General features: G+C 36.1%; 1 protein-coding gene across 16 annotated transcripts in view; it reads right to left on the bottom strand.

The window, feature by feature from the left end:
- The window catches only part of MYT1L (myelin transcription factor 1 like), a 307,933-nt gene that overhangs the window by 35,349 nt on the left and 248,328 nt on the right, over positions 1 to 24,256 (bottom strand). For 10 of the 16 annotated variants that reach the window (XM_033513050.1, XM_015621695.3, XM_015621697.3 and 7 more), the window contains 3 exons: positions 23,056 to 23,177; positions 22,631 to 22,693; positions 22,064 to 22,132 (listed from right to left, as the gene is read on the bottom strand). In XM_033513050.1, the coding sequence (XP_033368941.1) occupies positions 22,064 to 22,132; positions 22,631 to 22,693; positions 23,056 to 23,177 (254 nt within the window). The remainder of the gene's footprint in view (positions 1 to 22,063; positions 22,133 to 22,630; positions 22,694 to 23,055; positions 23,178 to 24,256) is intronic. The other 6 variants (XM_019006099.2, XM_015621698.2, XM_015621703.2 and 3 more) reach the window with 1 other exon arrangement.

A 24,256-nucleotide genomic window follows, 5' to 3' on the forward strand; every position in this document is an offset into this window, starting at 1 on the left:
CAGAGAGAAAATATCTTGTTTCATGAGCTTTTTTTTTTTTTTTTATTGCTAGGTAGCTCCAGTGGTCTCCAAGGCTTATTTCCACCAAGACTAGCTGCATCACTGAAGCCTGACTAAAGCCTCTAACGTGCTGAATCATAAGATATGGGGATAAGAATTAATTAAAGGAATTGACTACATTTTGGCTTTACATGTCCATGGCATGTAAACGAATAAAGGAGAACTTGGGGCTATGGGACTACTACTCTGCAGTCTGGTGTACTACAAGAATTTCTTCTTTATGACCCTGTGATTTGAAGCCACCATTCTCCTCTCCAGACTTTCTATCCCTTTGAGGATAAGCTATTAGCAAAATTGAAAAATGTTTTTTCTCATCTTTTCCAAGACTTTTTGTTACAAGGAGCATGACTAATAGTGTCTTAAAAAGGATTTGTAAGAAGCACCTGTATATCCCATCCATCAGTCTTGAAATAAGACCATTTCACCTCAACCATCTGGACAGTCTTGTACAATTTAAAAATTACCTTATTTCTGTGTCATTAAAAATAAAAATAAGCAACCAAAGCTCAAGAAGAAATAATCCTACTGTAAATTGAATTATCTTCAGAAACAATTTTGAGCAGTTCATATCAGTTTAAAAATGTACTTTTGACTAAACCAGATGAGAGATTTATGTTGCCAAGGATTTCAGAAAGACCTTTCAAATTTTGATTTTGGTGCTATATATTTGTTTTTAAATCTCATAAGTTTATATTTACCTTCAACAGTGCAGTTGGTAAGAACATTTTAAAACTCTGGAGTGCTTATATTTCTACTGTTTCCATTCCATGGGAAATGCTCTTAACAGTGTGACACAGAGGATGCAGATATGCAGCAGTTTCTTACAATTTTAAACTATTGCAATATTTACTTGCTCTTGTAAACAGATAAGGAGACACCCCAAGTCCTTGTACTATTAGAACTGGGAATCTGTATTTTCCAAATGTCTGAGCATACGTAGGGCTTGCATACACTTTACTACCTTTTACTACCTTTTACTACTTGCTACCATTTACTACCTATGCATATATGACTTAATCATATGTACAAACAACACCAGAAAAATGTATGCACTGCTTATAGAGGCAGGTGATGTGAAACCCTCTGAAAATGACTATCAGAGTATGTGGAAAAAGAGAGCTGCAGTTTTCCTTGCTTACTGCAAGTAAATCTGATTTGGCAGGATCAGAAACGCATTTGTAGAATTTACATAATAGCTTATTGTAGCACAAGAAATACTTTAGTACTGTAATGAGGGAGGTGACTAGAGGAACTGACTCTGTGAAGAGTGGAGTTCAGGACATAGAATAGCAGCACTTGACTACAAATTCAGGGCATCCAGTAAAAGAAAGGGCTTGTCAGGGAAAGGGAATGCAGTTAGCAGTGCCTTGATGTCCCATTCATTTCACAGATCATCCCAGAGAAGCATTTTTGGGAAAATAAGCAGAATCAGGAAGTAGGGCAGGCAGCAGAACAGCAACAGCTGTGGCAGCTGGATTCAGTATTTGGCTTAGATTCAATAGCAGGAGAAAAAAGGCTGAGAGTTAAATTGAGAAGAATACACTTAAGCCCTGCTACTGATTTTTCACTAGGGAAAGAATGAAGGTGTGCAGCAATTAAACTTCTGTCAGCTTGAAGAACTCGGGGAGGTTCCTGGGACTGGGAAGGAAATGGATGCAATGCCCAAATCAGCTCTGTCAGAGGTTTTCCTAATGCCAGTGGTTAAAAGTCTTGTTGAAACCTCAGCTCACAAGACCCCCCAGCTCTCAGCAGCATAGGGCACTACAAATAAGACCCATAATTAAACCTATATTCCTAGGCTTTTATCTAGGTCGACAGGAGCAAGATAAGCTTACATGTAATGTACAAAGATTTTCAGCTTTACTAGCATGAGAGCAAATAGGATTTTGCACAAAGTGTGAAGACAGAACTGCGATATTTTTTTCCTCATTATTGTGTATGACTTAGATTGACTTACTTTATAAAATTATTTTAAAACATAGATTAGATTCAGAACATAGAGGTAAAACAAAGACATAAAAAACTTCTTCAACATTTTCATTTTTGTGCTGAGGATATTGGCTCCAATGAAAAGGAATTAAACCATCAATTTCTCTCACATTGGCCAATTGCAATGGTTTCCTACAAAATACCTTTCATGACCTGTCATTAAGAAGCTGCTGGATCAGCACAAAAGACTGATGGTACCTTTACTGTTTTGTTTACAACACTTAGTACCTACTATGCTGTGCATCCAATCTTCCCTTGTGAATGCATGTATCAATATTACAGTCCTTCAGAGAGACTATCCTACAAAGCACAAATTAACTATTTAAAGCAGATGTAGCTAGCAAAAGAAAAATCATATTGAATTGAACAGGGGAATAAATGGGAAAATTGTGCAAAAATTCCGAATGGTTCTCCATAATGTTCCACATGGCAAAAGTACTGGGATTAATAGAAAATTATATTTTCCCCATAGTTTTATTTTGACCATACTGTCAATCTCTATAGTAGAGGTGTGATTTTCTATTGAAAATTCAGAAAGGCTAGAAAAATATAATTGTTTCCTGTGGGATTTTTTCATAGCAGGATGCAGAATTTTTTATTGTCTGGTGGTTTCCATCTATTTGAGATTCTGTTTTATTTGACTGAATCACCAGGAATGGAATTCATAGGTTGGGTGGCTGGAAGACAGACACAATAATACTTGCATTTCTGGGTTTTTTTCTGAGGATCTGAGAGTACTTTAAAAACATTACTGGATAAAATTTCACAATACTGCTTTCAAAAAGGGAAGAATTTGGCAGAGCAAAATTGGACAATAAAGAGTCTAAATTACTTTACACAGAAGAGGAAAATATGCCAGAAATACAGATTTTTATTCACTGCTCTGTTTGCAGCTAAAAAGCTGTATGTCTTCTGAAACTGCATATAGATTCATAAACAAATTATTGTGGTTTGTTGCTATTTTTTTTTCTAGTGAGGTAGTCCCAAAACAAAAGGTTACAAAAGTAAAATTGGAAAGAAATTGTGTTTGCAATTCCCTGAATTGAATATGTGAGAGAGGAGATAAAAAGGAGAGGGCAAGAAAGCAAAAGGATGAGAAGAAGCTCTGTCAAATTAAAAACTGGATTTTCTGTGGTGTACAGTAGGTTTATTGAGTGTTTATTCTTTTACAGATTTGAAGGCTTGTCAAAAACTACAGGTTTGCAGCTCTTGACACTTTTCAATTAGCTGAGAGGCCAAAAGAGAGAACAAACTTTTCTCCAGTTCTTTCCTATGCCAGTCACCACTAACCTGCAGGGAGTACTCCCAGGTGAGAAACAAGATCATGAACAGAGCTGTGTGGTCCTCAGTACAGTTTTTTGGCCACAGGTGTGTCAGTAAAAGCCAGGGTTGTGGTTCTTATGAAAACACCTCTTTAGCAGGAACTGAACAGATAGCAGCAGCTCTTTTTGCCTTTACTCCTCCGAGTAGTCAGAGCAATGCCTCCCAGCCATTACTGTTCTAGCTCTGTTAAAGAGATCTGGATATGCAAATCTGTCAAAATCTTATTTTCAGTCCCAGGTATTTTGGTCGATTGTCAAGCTCTAATTAAGTATGTGAAGTGGGAATGTTGCTCATTCTTTTTCTTGTGATGGCACAGAAAAGCTGCTGTCTGTTCTAATTCCAGTAGGAAGACAGATATTTTCAATTTTAATCCTGTGGTTTTTTATTGTCTATTTTTTACCACAGCATTTGATTTCTGAATTCCAGTGATGATTCTTTTGATATCTAGACCAAAGCCCTCTACCTACATAATCTATCTATGAATTTACAAAGAAAAACAGTTTTGCTAGTATGGATTTATTTTCTCTTAATTTTCCTCAGAGAGGTGCCATATCTACATACTTCTATTTCACTCCTTACATTTTCTTTCCTGGTGCCTTTCACCATGTTTTCAATCTATCATTTTCCTGCAGTGAAGCAAGAACCTCCATTTGCTTTTGCCCCACAGTTTGCTTTCCATCCATATTTCTCTCCAGTACTTCTCTGCTGCATTCTACTCTCTCATTTTCCCAATCCTTTTCTTCTTGTCTCTTCTTCTATCTTTAACATTTTCTCTCTCTCCTTCTGCTTCTTTTTTTCTCTGTTCTCTTTGGCTGATGCCTTCAATCTCTGTTCCTCCCTCATCCTTCTTCCTTTCATGATCTCTAATAACCTTGAAGTCAATGTTTCTTTCTTCTTTCCTCTTAGTTGTTTTTTCCCATTATCTTTTCTTTCATCACCCTTGTTGTCCTCCTGTTCTTTTCTCCCAGCTGATTTTATCATTCCTGCCATCTGCATTGCTTGTGGTCCTCTCACACTGCTGAAATGACTGCCCTTGTGTCAGAAGAGAAAGTGCTGTGTGTGAAACCTTAATACAGAATTTATCACCTGTCAAGACTCAGTGACTCATTTTAAGTATCTTGCCCTCTTTTTTTTTTCTTTTTTTCTTTTTTATTTTTTTTTTTTTTTTTAATTGAAGTCCTTGAAAGCTTTATCAGTGGCTTCAAAAGGAGCAGAACCAGGCTAACACTGGGCACTTCTGGAAATTGCATTCAGAGCTTATTTGAGCTCATTTGAATTGGTTCAAGAGGCAACATAAACTCTATGGGACAGTCATGCAGATAATGAATATTTCAGGATATTTTACTTCTCTGGTTTCATGTTCAAGGCTAAACTTCTATTGCAATCCTCACAAATTACCTATAATGACTGTGCAAAGTCAGAACTCTACAAATATCAAAGTTTCATAAAGATGCATTATAATCCAAAAAAAAATTAAAGAAATTAAACTTAGATTCATGTGTTAAATTATTTCCTCCTATTTGTTCTAGCTAGAAGGAGTATTTAAGCACAGAAATTTAGTTTTAGCAAAAGTGCTAAATATCACTTTTCCACATGTAAAATACTGCTAGCATTTCTCACATCGGTAGCACAGAATGCTACTGATATGACAGGTCTCACTGAAGGCAATAAGGAAATTTAAATGCCAAACCCACAGCAGATATAAAGGAAGAGGATTTCAAGAAATGACAAGAGCCAGCAACACCAAAGAATTATGGTGGAAAAATAAATGGGTGAATTTAAAAAAAAAATATAAAAATATTGTCAGGGTTTTTTTTTGGCATTGGATCCAATGCAATTCCAGTGGGAGTGGGCAGGAGAGTAGGGGGATCCAGACAAGGATCCCTCTTGGTGGGGTATTACTGAGCCCTCTCAGAAGACACTGAGAGAAGTACAGATTGGATATTGGAAATAAGAGTAGAATGGAAAGATTTGTTGTTCCCACTTTCACTGTACAGTGTTTCTATCCATGACAGAACAATGCCAGGCCTATGGAGCTAGTCCAGGCATGAGACTAAAATAATTTTGGCTCAGAGGCTTCATGGAGTAACTTCAGTCTCTTTCATCTCTGCAGAGTTGCTCTGTCTCTTTGCCCCTAGAAATCCCCAGCAACTGAATGGTTCTGAACTGGGGCGTGTTGACTGCATACTCCTCTCCTCAGGTACAATTTAATTAATTCCCTGATTTTCTGCATGTACTATTTTTTCTGTTTTTAGCTGCTGCTATTATCTGTATTGCCTTCCTGTATTTTTTGAACTGTGTGGGGGTGAGAAAGAACATGGTATGTTTTTTAATTACACTGAAATCCACTCTCCTATAAGCAGCCTAAAATGCATCATGCTGGCACATGAAATATTGCCGTGCACTCAAATGCACAGATACACACAATGAGTTTAAATTAATTATATTGCTTCAGAAAAAATATTCCTGTGCTTTCCATTACCACCTCTGCATTCTGCCTCTTTTGCTACCAGTCAGGACTTCCCAGCAGCAAGTGCCATGACGTGCCGCCTGCTGTTCTCACATCTAGCATCAGCACATAACCCCTTATCATGCCAGTTGCCAAAGGCAGGGTATGTGCCTAACGTGAAATAGCTTCTGTGCACTACCCAGGGGGTGCTCTGTGCTCAGAAGCTGCCAGGGGGAAGCTGTGAATCAGTTCTCCCCCTGGGCACCTTGCCCACACTTTTTCTCCTGCCAGCATCGCCTGCCTTGGAGGCAGCACCGGGCAGCTGCAGATCCCCTCCCCACAGCAGAGAGCACTTCCTGGCACCAGGGATGAATCAGTTCCAACATATGCAAATTCAAATGTTCATTTCCAAACAGCACAGCCTTTGGAAAAAATCTTCATTTGTATGTGAAGGAATAACCTAAAATGATGGAGTCACAGAGAAAAAAGCAGGAGAAGATAGCCTTAAGAGAAAAAAGCAGGAGAAGATAGCCGTAAGAGAACATGCCCTACAACTAGGAACAAAGCCATGCAGATTCTTTTGTCTCCTAATAGCATTGCTGTAAGCCTGTGCTCAAAAAATAAATCTGAGTCAAAAACCCACATGGGCTTTTTTCAGTAAATTTATGTGGACACATCTGTCTCTAAAGAAGAATGTCCCATTCCTGGTTGGTCTATTACTATGGGAACCACTAAGCCTCTCAGAAATATCTACCACTCTGACACTGCACAGCAAAATTGGACCAGGTCTGCAGAATAGCCACTGACATGATTTCTGTAGCTCCCTGCATGTGACAATGGGTCCAAGTGAAGCACTTGAATACAGTAACATAGGTATAGCATTTGGTATTCTCCACCTTGAAAGGAATCTTCAAAAGCTCCTAACTTCTGTGTTTATGACAAAATTGGGAGTTTTAGCTCAAAATTAAATTAAAATCAGGCTGAACGTTGAGTACTTTGAAAATTCACTCTTTAAACTAGGTAATTTTTTCCCCATAAGAAATATACACTATAGTCAGTAACCTGCTGGTTACCTTGAACACCTTAAAATTATCAATAGAGTAATTACTGAATTTTCATCTCTATGCTGCTGCTCCTCTCATGCTCTGCTCTTTTGTGCTTTGTATATCTTGTCCTAGGTGAAGCAATTAGCAAAGGATTTGATGGGCACTGCAGTATGACCTTGAAGCTGTCACTTCCTGTGAGTTTCCTGGAGGTTTGGAATGACTTCAGAATCTATGAATCTGAAATATTCAAAAAGGTCAGCATCACAGCAAGAAATGCTGAGAAAAGCTATCAGATTAGGATTGCTAAAAGCAGAGGAAAAAAAGATTTGCAGCTTTCATGTAGTCTGTGGCCTTAACAATCCACTGAAGCTTTTGGCAGGAGGTTGGGCACAAGCCAACATTAGCCACTGCTTAACTATTCTATTTATCTGTTTCTTGTTCAACTTGTGCATGCACAAACAACAAAGAGAAGGATTCTACAGATCACAAGAAAGGATCAAATGTATGGAGGGGGAAAAAAAGCCTAAGTGTGAAGGATGGGAAGAAGAACAGCATAGAGAAAGTCCAATTTATGTCCTTCAAAATAGGGGGTCTAATAAAAGTATGAAAGACCAAGCTTAAAAAATATGTCTAGACCTATGTAATAAAGAAAGAAGCAAGAGTCCTGCCTCTAATGTGAATTCTCTCAACTTAGCACTATGGCAGAGCCATAAATCAATACGACTGTAAACATCTGTGAGTTCCCTGGGAAATATATCCTGGGCAGCATGAGAGCTAAGATGTTTGCAAAAAAATCCCAAACCCATTAAAGTAATCCAAGTGACAAAAAATGTAATGGGCTGGGATTTTCAGCTTTTTTCTTACATTCCTGTTTCAAAAGAGCAATTAAAAGGATGATTTTCAGCGCACATTTGGAAAGATAAGGTAAAAATAATAGTTTGACGTAAAATGTTTAGGTGACTAATTGCATCTTAAAGTTGAGAGTGGTTTTGCTCTACACACAGCCACTGCATTGTGCTCATCTTGAGTGCTCTTGAGAAGTGCTATTGCAGCATGAAGTTCCATACACTGGATGGACTTTTACATGTTTTCTCTGGAAACATGCATCATCCAGTAACAGGGATAGGGTAACATTTGGATAAAGGGAGCAAACTCAAGACAGATAAAGCAAACCTAGACATATAAAGCAGAGATACTACTTTCTATTTTGGGGTGAAGCGTCTATAGCAAGTGAGCAAAATACTCCAGTTTTTATTTGATGAAAACAAGCAGCTTTTTCCCTCTAGGCCTAAAAACATTTGTCAGAAGCCTAAGTGAGGAAATATGAAAATACTGAGTGTGAATTATATCAGACTGTGAGAGGCAGTCTGGTCTAGTAAGAAGGCTAATGAACAGTGCAGCTAAGGGAAATCCAGTTTTGTTACTGATTTTCTGTGTGACTTTATACTGATTCATGAAACCCTCTTGGACTTGCTCTAATTTTTCATGTGGCTGACTTTAGACTCATGCTCCACACTGAGTGCTAACTTATCTCAGACATGCAGTAAGCATATTTAATTCATACTGAAGGGAAAAATCCCTAGTGAGAGTCTAGTTATGAGCCAGTCTGCAAGGAGGGCAGTTGGATATTACCACAGTTATGCCCATCCCTATGAGTATTCCATCCTACTGCCTCGAGGTACATTCTGCTGGTAGACACTAGCCAGACAAACCAGATGTAATGAACTAACACTTAGGAAGATACAATTTTCTTCCCAGCACTCTCAGAACCACAAACACTAAGGTGCAGGTTTGCACTGCTACAAGACATTGCCAGATGGTTTTGGGCCTGAAGAACTTGATATCCAAGACTGAGGAAGTTAGGTTGCTCATTCTTGTGAAAAAATTGCAATAAAAAAAGGGAATTTTACTGCTGTCTATGAATACCTAACAGGTTGGTGTGGTGAAGGCATGCCAGAAGTTTTCTCAGAGCTGAACAGTTGAAGGACAGCCAATACAGGTATAAAGTTTAACATGGGAAAGTCACTTTATTATAAATGAAAAAAAGAAAACCAACCAAACATCAGTTTGGTCAAACACTGGAATAGTTGTTGGAACTCTAACCTTGGCAATACTCACAAATTGACTGGACAAGGTCCTGAGCAACCTATTCCCACTGGACTTGTTCTGAGCAGGAGCTTAGACTAGCTAACATTTGGATACCCCTGGCTACATGGTTTTATAATTCTTTAATGCATCTTAAAAGCTGTAGCAGAGATAATACTGTTTGGCCTCCTATTGGCAGTACAGATGCAGCCTTTAGTTAGAGATTCTATTCCTTTCTCTGTTCCTTAGAGACTCTATTTTTCCTTGATTCAAGTCCCTTCTGGATTGTTCAAGTTTCAACCATCAGCAAATTTAGCTGTATAGTTTTAAATATTCAAAATATTTTTGTATTTCTTTGTATTTGTATACGTTCTTCTTAACAACTGAAAGTGATGATTTTGAAGTCCATCTTGCAGAGTTAATGAATGTTCAGAAATTCTCAGTGAGGTGATCACAACATCCTGATCAGTGAGAGGGACTGTGTGCCTGAGATAAAACTCTCAGCTTCTACTCTGGGCATCCATCTGCCTCTGCTTTGGAGTTTCCTGCTCCCCCTGAAAGGATGCTGCAGCTGTCTGGGTAGCGGTAAAAGAAACAACAGAGCTTTTAGTACAGTATTCAATAACCTGAAATTGGTGTCATTTCACCCTAACCTGTCAGAGTGGATGAGGCAGTTTGCACATTATGAGAACAAAGGAGACATCCCTTCAGTGAGGGCAGAAAACTCTGATAAGACCATTAGAACTGTTTCAAGCTAAATTCTTCATTTTTCTGTTAGAATCTGAGACTGTACTGAACGACACTTAAGTAATAATTCCAGCTCCATACAAATGTTCCAAGGTATCATTAAGTAGAGCACTTGAGAATAAATTGTGCATTTCATTGTCATGGGATATGCTCTCATGTCTTTTCTCACTTTGGCCTCCTTACTTTCTTCTCAAAGTTAACAAAGGCAGAAAGTCCATGCTTTTGTATGATTTCCCCTTCTGTAACTCCCATAGGGCAAGGCAGTGCAAGCTTGGTTTATACTGTAAACATCTCACGAAAGAGCTACATCGGGTTTGCAGTCTGAGAGCTGCAGGAATACTTTCCAAAGCAGCTGCACAGTGCAGGGAGGTTGGAGGCTCTAGCCAGGGATAAAGTGCTCAGGCTCTGTTGTACCTCAGGGCTCACAACTCCCATGCACCGCAGAGGTAGAAATGCACCTCTCAGTGAGAGGCTAACTTTGCCTTACATGACTTTAACTAGAAAGTTTCCCTCTGATTTTTTCAAAGCAATAAATTTCTTTTCCAAAAAAACCTCCTGTTTTAGTATTCTTATAGTCAAATAACCCTGAGCATGTATTTACTTCTCCTTACTCTGATTTCTGACTTGGTTAGTGTTGATACAGACCTTATCTAAACTTTGATTAATACTTTTCTTTTTCCAGGCTAGTGAGGAAGAACCTTAACTTTCTATTATCACAGTGAATGTTTACATCTTCTAGTCAAACCCTACCAAAATATTTTTTAAGAAATCGCTATCTTTGCAACCATTCCTGCTACATAAAAGCCCCTTGCCAAGGAATTGGGAGAATATTACTTGAGGCAGGAACCTAGCTGCAACACAAATTCTCTGTTTTGAGTAGCTCAGAGGTTGGGATCCTCAGCTATACATGACATGGAAGAAGAACATCTTATTAACCTTCTTGCATGAAGTAGAGAGAGGTACAATTCTATTCAGCACCTATTCAGACATAGGAAACCCACTAATTTCAAGATGAATATGGGATCACAGGAAGGTCAACTATGGAATAAGTTATCCAGAAAACTACATCATACAGGAATGTCTTCCATAAATTGCTACTACCCAGTATTCATAGTTGTCAGCTGTATCTCTTGCACAGAACACAATCCATTGGCAGTGTCTTTAAAAGCAGCCAATTTCCCCTTTAGATGGTGAGAGAAGTTTGTGAGAAAAATCACCCCTTGGATAAGTAACTTATTCATTACATTTACTTTACCTTTAAATGGAAGTATCTTCATTGACATGAACAGATAAAAAGAAATCTTTCTTAGCTTTTAAGACAATCCCACTACCTTTTGAATTTTAATATGGAATAAAAATATTTTTGAGATCGTTCTTGATTATTTAAGACCTTATATGAAGATATAAACACATCTTGTCTCTGGTACATTAACATTCATGAGAATTTTGCAAAAATTGGAGATATGTGGTGCTGATGTGTTTATTATTACAATTCGTGAATCAGCAGCATTTACTCTGCCTTCAGTAGAGTTAACACAAAAATTTGTAAAAATGAAATGAAAATCAGTTAAATTATTAAACATAGTATACTGGATAATAGTTTTGCATACAAAATTTGCAGAAAATTACTTCTCATTTGCATTGAATATCAATAATTTTTAATTTACAAGGGTTTATTTTATCAAATAGAATTCCAACAAAAGTTAAGAACTTCCTTACCAATACTTAAATAATTAAAATTTAAAAATCCTCTTTTATTTAAAAATAAATAGTGATAGGACCCTGTCCATGATAATATCAACCTGAAACTTGTTTTGTCAATTGGAAGAAGTGCAAACTTTACATGGACTTTGGCTTTGTAATATTGTTCCCACTCCATTAAAAACATGCTACTTAGGGAAAGCTTTTCAAAGTTGCAGAACATAATTTTGGATCCAAAGCTGGCTAAAGACAGTGGGAGGTGTTCTATTGATACAATTGCCCAGGGATTCCATGGATGCCCCATCCCTGGAGGTATTTAAAGCCAGGTTGGATGGTTTTGAGAAACCTGGTCTAGTGGGAGGTGCTCCTGCCCATGGCAGAGGGGTTGGAACTAGATGATCTTTAAAGTATGTTCCAACCCAAATCTTTCTGTGATTCTATTACTTAAAGAGATTTTGGATTAGGTCTCAGAAAAGAATTAGAACCATTAAAGGATGTGAATTTTCTGTGAATGGGAATATTGAGGACTAAACCTTAGTTGGTTTAAAAAAGTAAAGAAAAAAATTCTTAATAATTTCATTGTTTCAGATTCTTCACACTCAAGTCACAGAAGTTGTATTTGGTGTTATTCAAAAGCAAGGCCCTTGCCCCTCCTTCATTATACCTATACTTATAGAAAATACTTACGCTTTCCTGACAGATGTTGCTTGATTAGTGCATCAGAAGAAAACAAACCACCACCTACAATGGTTCCTGGAGAAGCCTTAAGAAGAAACCCATGATCTATCATTTTTAAAAATGATTCAGTCATTTTCATACAAATTTTTATGATTTCCCTGGGATTCTATTATTTTTTTACTCTTATTCATAGGGAACAAAACCAGTGATTTTTCTCTGCAGTACCCAGCATATCTCTACAGTGTCTAGCACAACCAAAATTTACAACTTTTAAATCCAAACATATTTGTGAAATGCCCAGGAGTTCCTGAATGCACTTCCCATTAAACAAGAATTCTGGGATTTAAAAGAAAAAAATACAAATATTTTTAAGAAATAATGAAGATTTTTTGTTTGTTGTTCTTATTGTCTGACATCATGTTTGATTCATTACTGAAATAAGGATTCCAATCATAGAGTCAAAACTGAATGTTTTTTACCTATTAAACTCTGAATTCAACATTCAGTAGATCGCATTTAATGCAGGATCATTTTATTTCTTTTAGCTATTATCAGTTTATGCAAGAAAACAAAAAACTCCTAAGCTCATAGTTTTACTGGTAAAAGAGTAAGTTGTGATTTTGTAATTCTTCTTTTGAGTACTTTTGGTGCCAGAAAAGTAAGTGCCAAACTGGCCTAGAAAAAAAGAGTTCTCTACCTGTAAAAAAGAAAATAAAATCTATGACTTGGTTTTCTTATAAACTGCATCTGTATGTTTTGATTATTTTCCTATTTAATATAGAAGAAAAATACTTAGCTATGCAATCTCTTCTGAATAAATTACAGTTATTTTAATGGATAATATACTTTCATAATGACTTTCCCATTTTTAATTTGCAGTCTGAAAATTTGGAAACTAGGTTCTGTTCGTCTTGCTGTATTGTTAACTGAAACCTGAAGAAGGCATTTTAAGTATCACTCTGACTGACTCCTTTACAGCTCATTATTTGAATTAAACTGTGTCATTATTACAACTCTGGAAACTACATCTTAAATACAATTTATTCAGATTCATTTTTTGAACAGTTGGTGGGTTTTTTTTTACCTACAGTCCAAAAAATAATACCTAATGATAGTAATGTGCTTATACTTCAGTCCTCCTCTGCCTCCTTATTACAGGAAACATATACTGCTGTAGCTGAGTACAGTGCAAGCCCAGTCAAGCATACAAAAATAATTAATGATGGCCAGTGGTAAAGTACTCCTCAAAATTTAAGGTTGTTTCATACAACTGAGGCCATGCTGAAAGAGCACAGTGTTGTTATCTGTGGAAGGAGAGAAATCAACAGACTTTGAAGCGCAGTGGAAATTCTGTGTGTGTTAGGGTAGAAGAGCAGTTTTTACATGCAGATGAGCAAATGTAAATTCCACTAACTGGGAATACAAAAATATTTTAAAAAAATATTACGATGAGGTGTTTATGAGGGATATGGGATATTTTAGAGAGATAAAACATTGATATAGATACTATAGGGCTGCAAAAAATGTGTGCCACATAAAGTCCCAATAGCACTGAGATAAAAGTAAAGGGATGAACTTAACTGCATGGCAAAATCAGATGTTACTGTGCAGATACAGACACCACATAATCGAATTAGCAACTGGCCATTTTAAGAAACCAAATAATGCAAGGAATTTTGTAACTTCAAAAAATTTAAATAAGGCAATCAAACATGAATGCTAACCCAAGAGAGTAGCTGAGGGCATCTGCCCAGATCATCACTGTTGTATCTTAGCGTAACTCTTCCAAAGGCAGCGGAGCTACGCTAATTTACACCAACTGAGGATCTGGACAATCATGTTTAGGACTTCAAGTGACAAAATTACTTTTATTTTGGGGTATATATTAAAGGGTTTTGGCAAGTCTGACCAAACACAGAAAGTGAAAAACACTGCATTTTTAATTCCCCTTTTAGCAACTGTATAGTTTATGCAACTTCCCATGGGGATCGCCTCAGCACTTGGGATATACCACAGCATCATGTTGCAGATCTTTGCAGATCTGGATGGAATGAGCAATTGGTTATGATCTGTTGATTTGAAGCAAAAATGATCAACACCACAATGGGAGTCTGCACAATTACCAAATTGTGCCAAAGAAAAGACCCTTGAATTGATTACAAGCAAATGCCAGGCTGAATGAGATTAATTATGTAGGACAAGTTCAATGACAAAGAAGTATGACCAAACCCAAGGAAGACAGAGGCAACTGTACAAATGGAAAAACTCCAAGACAAGAAGGCCTTAGAGAGATTCATTGGGCATATTAACATAGCTAAACAAATTCATTTATAATTAATCACATTTAAGTGCTCCTCTCAGAATAGTTGCTTAGAAACTGCACAGGATGGCACTAGAATGACTGACAAGAGAAAAGTTTTGAAAATTAAAATAAACCATCAAACAAACATTCACACTGAAATATTTGGTGATTAGTGAAGAGCTAGGAACTAAGGAGCATATCTTCAAAACTGCCTAAGTTGTTATTGCAGACACTGAATTCCAATTTCAAAGTTAGGCATATAGAAGTTGCAGGGATGTGGATGCCCACCACTTACGTTCCTTCTAAAAATGAAGTTTAAGCTCTTTAAGTTGTACAGGTTGTTTTGAAAAAAATTACTCTAATTCAGTGACTGTTTATCTGAATTGAGACTATTTTGGTAATAACTGAGTGGTAAATGGTTTTAAATATTGATTCAAATCCAAACAGTAAAAAAATACAAGCTACTGTTATCTTTTGTTTTGAATAATTAAGTACACAAAGAATCAGGCCATGAACTATTTGGCTGTTGTAGATACCACTATGCAAAGGAAGCCTCTCGTTTCAGAGCATTTAATAGTATTGACAACTTACTAAGGCCCTGATTCTGCAAGGTGTTTCATGCAAACAATTTCATGCCTGCATGGAACATTTCACAGCATCAGAGATACTGATATGCAGATGGCTTTTAAGGAGCTTTTTAGAGTACATGCTTTTAAGACTACCTCTGAGAAATGAAAACAATGATGAAGGGTCTTATGTAAACAAAACTCAAGTGTTTTCCATTTCAGAGACAAAAGTTGACAAACTTAAGTGAGAAAAATGGAATGACTCAACCTTACCAGAGCCTGAATGAGTTATTCTAACAGAGAAAAAAGCCCAGCCACTTCCATATGTAAAACTTATTGCGACTACAGAGATGAGGTTGCTGCAGATGATGGGTTTCTATACAAAGGACATTATCATAACACCACACAACATGAGGTTGGAAATGCTAGGTATAACCTACAGTGCCCATTTGAGTATTGAGAAGTGCAGGAACAGAGCCCAAGGTGTTCTGTTCTGGCCAGGCATGCATGCTGCCATCAAAGATAAGGTATCCAAGTGGAAATCTGCAATAAATACAGGAAACAAAAATGCAAAAAAAACCCACTGAAACCACATAAGATTCCTAATTTCACTTGGCCCAAGGATTGTTGAGCAAAATGGGAAAGATTATTCCTTATAGGCGAACTAATAATTAGGGATCTATGGTCCTTGGTTTTGTTTTTAATCATTTAAATTAGACTAGCACACTAACTTGCAATTTAAGAACACATCAAAAACTACAGTTTGTTCAGTTTTTTTTTTACCACAACATTGCAGATAAATTAATAAAACACTATGATTTACAAATGGCTCACTTAAGCACTTTTTAGCATTTCTCTACATACATCACATCTGGTCCTTGCAATTACATTTCCTATACAAAAGTTAGCTAAAGCATCAAGGAATTTCAGAAAGTGTCTGCAGATTCAAAGGATACAAAATTAACATCAAAGGAGTATTTCAACTTAACACAAGATTACTTACTAGGCTCAACAACCTTAGTATTCAAGAAAAACTGTAATGACAACTTCTATTAAGATTCCATGTAGAAAAAAAAAAGACATAAACAACAGGAGTAAAAAGGTGATAATAGGAATGGAAATGGTTACTGCTCTTGCAACAAAGAGTAATTTTCTAGGATAAAAGTGAGTGAAAACTATATAATGGGTCTCAGTCTTGCTGCATCCTTATAGGAGGATAGGTGTTATCTCAACTGGAAAAGGGAAGGGGAAGATGGGAAAGGGAAGGCAAGGAAAGGAAAGGGGTAGTACTTCTTTGCAGATGAAACAACAAATGCACATCCAGGAACTGAACATCAGAAACACCTCAAGTGGAAAACACAGGATGTAGGTGGAGAATTCACTCCAGCAGGTAAACAGAATTCTGCAGAAATAACTGATTTGATTACATAAAATGACTGTTTATAGGGAGAGCTATCAAGGTTTAAAATAGTATAGGCACTGCACAATGTCCAAGAATAATGTGGTTACCTATCTAAAGAGGGACATGTTTCTGTGGTGTTTTACCAATAGATCCTAATAATTTTTGTCTCTGCATTTTAAATTTATACTTGGAGAAGGACATTTTTTTTACCAGATGACTGCAGCAAGGAGGAAAACACAACTCTTTCCCAGTAATATTTTATTCTATATATTCATCAGAATAAAAACAACAGAAGCTTCTCAATTTCTGGGAGGCTGTCTTCTTCCCAGTTCTTGCTGAGAAAATTGCAGTAAAATCACATCAGTAAAAATAAATAATAGATAATATATTAATATAGAAAAGTTTCTCTAGAATTATGAAGTAAGGATATCTTTTCTATCACAAAAACACTGTATTGCACGGAGTTTTTTCAAGAAGAATCATGGCTAACAGGGAGAGCTTCAGAGAAGTTCACTTTTTTATTTGAACACTGCCAGGATGACACCTCTGGGAAGAGGCAGATGAGTGAAAGGAAGTTAAGAGAAAGAGTAGAAGATCACCAAGAATATGGAAATCACTGTGGCAGAATGACATGGGAAAAAAGATGGAGAAATTCTGACTCTGTTGGGGAGAACATGCAAAAATAGACTGAGCTCCTTTGATTTAAGAGATGTGTGAAAAGTTCTCAGGTTTCATTGTAGTTAGGGAAAGGAGACTGCATTCCTCCCTCCATAGGAAGTACCAAAACCATCCATCACAGAAAACAAGAAAATCCACACAGATGCTTTGGGACTGAAGAACTGGGGACACTACAACAGTATCTGGAAGTATCCAAACTTGTAGGCATCTGGTTGAACTGTAAATCTTCCAGAGGATCAGATTCTTCAGAGTAAACAATAATGGTATTTTCTGGCAGAAAATTGACCCAAGACAACAAGGGTAGATGTTGAGGGTGGGATATTTAGGTCCACAGCAGACCAAGCTGACACTTAGCTTATGTACATAATATAATAACCTATATACATAAGATATATATGTACATGTGTGTATATATATGTATATCTCTTTGGAAAACTGTGATTATCCTTACATCAAAGTAGCACTAAGTGGAAATAAGTTTGTCACTTTCTGGGAGTCTCTGGTACCTGAGTGCTCAGATTCCCACATTCACAGGACACTGAGTAGAAATTATCACAGTCAGCAAGCTGTGTTTTACCTAGTATTGATCTATTTATGAACAAATTGTGTCCTTTTAAAACCATAACTAATTTTAGCTTTGGATTGTTGAGTTGGTTTTTTTAAAATTTGTTTTGAATAAGATTTAAAGAGCTTCAAAATGTTTTTAACAGCATTTATAATTCCACAATGGTATTACAGTTTAGAAGTAATTGTAACTGTTAGAAAAACCTGCTATGATAAGAAAGAAATAAAGAAAAATTATAAGTAAAAGCCCTTTAGTAAGATCACATCACATTTAATTTGATGAATGAATACCTTAATATTGGTAGCTGTCACTGAATGGGCTGTTAACTGCTTTCCCATCATAGTTAACTTTACTCATCAGTATAGTGTTTCTAGCTCCTTTAAAAATTAGCTGCTTTTCAAAAGTATTATAACCAAAATCTTAATACTGGAACAGCTTTAAAGCTGTCAAACCGTTTTTTCTTTGTTTTTTTTTTGGTGTTTTATTTGTGTGGGTTTTTTTTTTTTGTTTGTTCTGTTTTGTTTTGTTTTTCTCCCAGCATAAATAACTAAGAACTAAAGCAGAAGATATTGTTCAGTTATTTGGAGATCACTGACCAGGCTGTAACAGCTTTAATCTGCTGACAAACTCTGCACAAAGGTTCTCACTTTTCTGTTAGAGCTTTGGGAGAAAATGAAAAATTGTGCAATCTGCATGGTAAACCTGAGCAAGAACCCTTACAGATGAGAAGAATGGGTGGTAAGGAATAATTATACTGACCCTGGAAAAACTTAATTGAAAGTTGCAACATTATTATTCTGAGAGACAGGAAATGTGAGTAATGGAATCTTGGAGCCACAATTTCCAAAAGGCAATACAGTAAGCATGGCTGTGAAGCATAAGAAATATTCATCTAACCTTTTAGGATACTTATATTATTTTGATTGTGAATATTATATGAATGATATTATTAATGAATATTGTTTGAAATGTCTGCTATTTTATATTTTAGTTGGGATACAAAAAAAATTCAGTGTGTTAGCAAAATTCATTAGGAAGCTACATTACACATCTGTATGTGCTGTAAAAAAAACCCAAAGAGATGTATCAGTAAAATGTGATATGAAGGCTTTACCAGCAGATATGTGATATTTGATACATGGTAAAGCCATAAAATATGAAATCCTTCCAAATTATGCAGTCCAGAAGTGTTATTCCTGCTGCTGAATGCTGCACTATCAGTTCTATTACTACGCTATCAATTTTTCCCTGTACCCTATACATTAAACAAGTATTTGCCAAGAATTTTACAAAAGTAGAAATCTTTATGGAAGAATGGAAGAAACTCCACTGAAAAACTGAACAAGGAATAAAAGATGAAGAAGAGATGAGAACAGTACAGATTGGTAGGGACAGGACAGAAGGGATCTCAGCTTGGGTTATAGGTAAAAAATGTGTATACATTTCCCTCTACAGCCTGGGGTAGGAGCCAAGGTTACTGATTCTCACTACTCTTCTGCTGTCAGCAAATATGTGTGAAACATCCCAGCAATGTTCCCCAGCTCCTCCTGGTGCCAATCCATGCAGATCACTAAAACTTCTGCTGCTGTTGGCTACGACATCAGCCCATGCCATAGAGCAGACACCAGAATTTCCCATGGTGGCTGGTGACCTGACGATGGCCAGTAGTATCCCTTATCATAGAATTTCTGCTTGCTTTCAGCTTCTGCTTCCTCATTGTAAAAACAAGGTAATTACACTCCCAGACCTCGCAACATAGAAATATAACAGATGTAAATGAAACTCTTCACAGTTCAAAAATTTCAAAATCAAATTCTCTTATGTAGCTTTGGTTTAGCTGCTTTGTGCATGCACATTACATTTACATGAGCACATCTTCTTCCATCTTAAGCAGAGAACAAGAGCATAAATGAGAGCTGTATAAAGAATGCTGCCATCCACAGGACTCCTACTTCCCTGCTTTCAAATATATGTGGGAAATGCTAAGATGCTTTATTTCTGTCTCTGTACCAGCTTCACAGGATGTAGAGACAGAGGACAATAAAAATATAAATGTGATGGAGGCAGGAGATGGCTGATCAGACAGGGGAGCTTGAGACAGGGAACAATGCAGAAAAAATGATGAAGAAAAACAAAACCAAATAAATGGACCAAATGGAATCTGGGACTAATCAGAGTTTTGGAATAGGAGAAAGGACAGTGTGGCTGCTCTGGAACTGGACTCTCCTGCTTTTCTGCAGAGTTCATCCCTTTTCACAAAGGGTCAATTATATTACATAAATCTGCTAAATTCCCATAACTCCAAGCAAATTCAAGGGTTTGAACATGTACAATTCTCTACAATGTGATAAACTGACAAATTGAGTCCTAAAAGTATCCAACTGAGCAATCAAAATTATATACCTAATTTTTCTGGTTTAAAATGAGGATAATACCAACCCTATTTACTTCAGAGTATAACTGCAGATGAAAAAAAAATATTTTATAACTCAATTAATTAGGAAACACTCAGATGTGATGGTAGTGAAAAATGTGTGAGTGAATCAATAGATCTATCTTCAGAGAGTAGTTTGAGAAAACTCGAGTGAATAACAGATAGGGTCTCACATGGGATAATAAAGGAAAAGAGAAGAAATTAATTAGTTGCTTATGCAATTATTACTATTTGCCCTGTGCAATGATTTACTTTGTTATCCTGTGGAAAAATATATGATCAGAAAACAAAGAATTGCCATACAGTGCAAATACAAAAGAGAACTGACTTAAGTAAGCCTGCTTAAAATTCTGTCATTTTGAAACTTAACAGTTTTATGTGTTCAACTGGTATAATGATAACTGCTAAATTAATAATTTAGGCTAATAAATAATAAAATTTATTTTATTAATAAAATAAAATTTATTTTAGGTTTAAAATATAAAAATATATTTTAAACCTAAAATATTACTATAAATTAATTTAAAAATATTACTTTAACTTTATCTTGCTTTTTGCTTAGGAATAACTTGAAATAAGTAGAGAAAGTGGCCTGACATAGAAGTGGGATCTCAATTTTGGATTTTTTTGGATTTTTTTTCTTCCTGATTTCTACCAGGCAGCCTTGAATGCAGATGTTTGAGAAAAGCAGAGGAGATGAAGTAATTCAGAAACAGCTTCCTAAGATAAGTAGAAACATTATAAAGGGAAAAAGCAGCAAAATATTTGCTTAAAATATTCATGCTGCTTCAGGAGTCTTGACTGTGTTTTGCTTATTTGCTTTGCATTCATATTTCCTCAAACTTCTACCACTTGACCCATCCCAAACCAAAATCCAGGTCTAATCTGAGTTTCTCTGAAGTGTGCATGTCTTTCTCTCCCTATACTTAAATGTTTTCCCTGATCTCATTTACATCCCCTTTTGCATATCACATATTCTTCTGGCAGCATATATCAGCATAACCTAAACTAATAATTTTAAAATATTATTTTTTTTTTTGCTTTGTGGGAAATCAGATGTAAATTTTGTATGTATTGTTTACCTCTAACTACTAGATTAGGTAAAACTAGAAACCAATCTTACTCCAGCAGTTTTCTCATGCTTGCTTTCTTATTTTCCCATGATTTACATCAAGAGCTGTTTGTTTTTTGTTGATCAGTGTACGTACTGAAGTCAAGAAATGTAAAGACAGAATACTGCTAAGCAATATGGCAGCATAATATATCCATTCATACTCTCCCTACTGAATTTTCCTCACTCCTTGTGAACGTTTTTCCATCTTAACCAAATTACCAGCTCAGAAGCACTGCCCTGTCATAGCACTAATAAATGCTATTGCTATAGTTCTTCCACACAGAGAGTTGCAGTAGAGCATATGTGCAGGAAGACAGAGCAAAGTTAAGTCTCATGATCCTCTCATGTTTATTGTTCAAAATTGCTACTCCAAAGAACTGAAAGGAATTGTAAAGAACTCATTTTAAGCAGGGGACAACTAAGTAAACATTAAAAAACATAGTCACATGAGAAAATGCATTAGGCTGGTAGCAATGATACGAACCTGGGGAAAATTATGCAAGTGTTTGGGAAAAACAAATTGCTTTCCCTCCAACTGTGTCTGAGAAACTGCAGTGCTTTACTGCTTGTGTAATCAGAATTGTTTCATCAGTCTAATTGTAAGGGAATTTTCTGTTCTAACTAGCAAACTCAAAGTTAAGAAAAAAATTAAATAGGAATTCACACTTAAAGATGTAATTCCAGAAGTTCTGTCATCCCTATTACCTAATGGACACACAAAAGGACATACTACATCAACAGACTTATGTACAGAGCCCCCCTGGATGGCATTTCTAGAGACTTCAATCCATGTTCCAAGTAGGATCAGCCCCTTCTGCAGCAGCTCTCCAGACAGCATTTATATTTTCTGATACTTCTGATACTTTACACAGTTTGAGGTCAAATAAATATTTATAAAGAAAATATTTGTTCTTTATATCTTACTTGAGTTCTTGTGAGCTTGTGGCCAGCATACTCCGAATGCTTTTGTCAGCCAAGGGACAGCCAGATAAACTGTAAGACATGGCAGGACATACAAGTATGTTAATCTTCTCATTAACTGAACACTCCCAAACAAACACAACATAAAAATTAAAAAGTAAAAGTTTGTAATGCAGAAAAGCGATGGGGCAAGTGCTGTAATATTGAATTCTGTAATATAGTTAACCCTCTGAATATATTTAGTTATCAATATTACTTTCAAAATTACATACTGTAAATGTTCTTGTTTGTTTGTTTGTTTCTCTATGAACTAGAAAAATATAACAAAAATATTGGAGATTCCTGGGTTAACTACTTAAATGCTTAAGTAATACTTTGGAAATTTTAGTAATCTATTTAAAAATAAAAGACGTTTATACAACACACAAATTAGCATGCTTTTAAGATCAACATATATTACTCAAAGGGTTAACACATAGTTCAACGTTTTACTTTGACAGCATTGTTGAGGTAAGCTGAAAACAATAAATTGAAAAGACAGAATCCACCATGAAAAAAATGAAGTCACACCTTCTATGTGAGGCGTAATTACCAGTCACATGACCACTCCCATCACACCCTGGTGTTGGACATCTGCCACCAAACAAAAACAAAAACAGCCAAAATAGTAAGTATGTTTAAAAAAAAACTTTTAAAAGTTTCATTGTTTCCAGTTTAGCTGCAATGACTGCAAGGGGTTTTAAGCATCCTAATCGAAAAGCTGCAAAATGAACAGGTTTAAATGAAAATGGCGTCTCAATACAATATAGCATCATTAAGAACAAGCAAATACACGTTAGCTTATCACTTTACTTAACTGGCAGTTTGAAACATTTATATGCTGCAAATGTTGCATGCTCATACTGCAAGGCGTATATGTATTCGTTGGTTTAAAAAAAGACAAAGAGAGAAAAAGTTAAAAGGAGATAAATAATTTCACCTCACATTATGCTTACGTTATTAAATCCTTTTTGCTCTCTTTGCATTGAGGGTATTTGGGTTTAGGACTTGGGATTGTAACTTCACCAGGATACCTTCTTTCTTCAAGTGCCTCTTGGAAAGGATCCAAATCTTCCGGCTACAGGCAAATATATACACATTAATTTCAGCCAGATAAGGTCACAACTTACACAAAACAATGCAAAGCAGAGTCATCAGATGGTATCTCCTTATCCTATTCTGACAGAGAAAGTTAATGAAATTATTTTATATTCTTTCACATACTAAAATTTTGAATGGTATTTGAATATTTTGATGAAGACTTCACAATAAGTGAAATATTTATTTAACTAGAAAAATAAAAAAGGAAAAGCTCCAGCTTTTTCTATATATGTCATATTTCTTTTCTCTAAAGACTCAGGTCTTTTCCCTAAAGTCACTGCACAACAGAGGAAAGGCAAAAAAGATGACTAAATGCAGTATCTTATGCATCAAAAAGACATCTTAAACAGCATTTTTCAGCATTTAGAACACCTCAAAGATGAAAGAGAAGCAATCTTAACATCTGCACACAGAAACTCAGTCTGGGACAAATCTCAATGGATCTGTCTGGCAGGACAGAATGATATAATTTGTAATTAACTTTAGTGATGTTCAGAAATTCAAACCTATCTATTTCAGGAATGCAGTGGCTGAACGCAGGGATTCAGGGATTCCTGCAGATGGTGCTATAAACAACACAGTAGAAGCAGGGAGATCTTGCTGTGAAAAAACACCCTGCTTTACCTCACATTTCCTTGATAGTGACAGATTTCCTGCCAACTTCAGTGAAATTAGTAGCAAAACTGTATCACCAAAGCTAGAATGCATTCAGGGTATCTAGTGAAATGCCACTTTGTTATATATTTAAAGGATACTGAGAATAGTTTTATGGTTTAATTAAAATTAGAAAGAGATGTGCTACACATAAATGATTAGCCTAATTTTTGCTATAAACCAAGAAAAATCAATCTCCAGAAGTCCTCAAACAACTAAATTGAATTGAGTGAAGGATTTTAAGCTGCAGAATGGGTAAGGGTTAAAACCTCACAGAAAAAAGCAGCACTGAACCTTGTCTGTAGACCTCTTCAGTGTCCTGTCTATTCTGTTTTGAAAAGTAATACAAATTCACTGACATATTTTCTTTATTTGCCTCTTCTGTTTAAAGGGCTTTGCTGC

This window comes from Parus major, chromosome 3, assembly GCF_001522545.3.
Source record: "Parus major isolate Abel chromosome 3, Parus_major1.1, whole genome shotgun sequence".
Lineage (NCBI taxonomy): Eukaryota > Metazoa > Chordata > Aves > Passeriformes > Paridae > Parus > Parus major.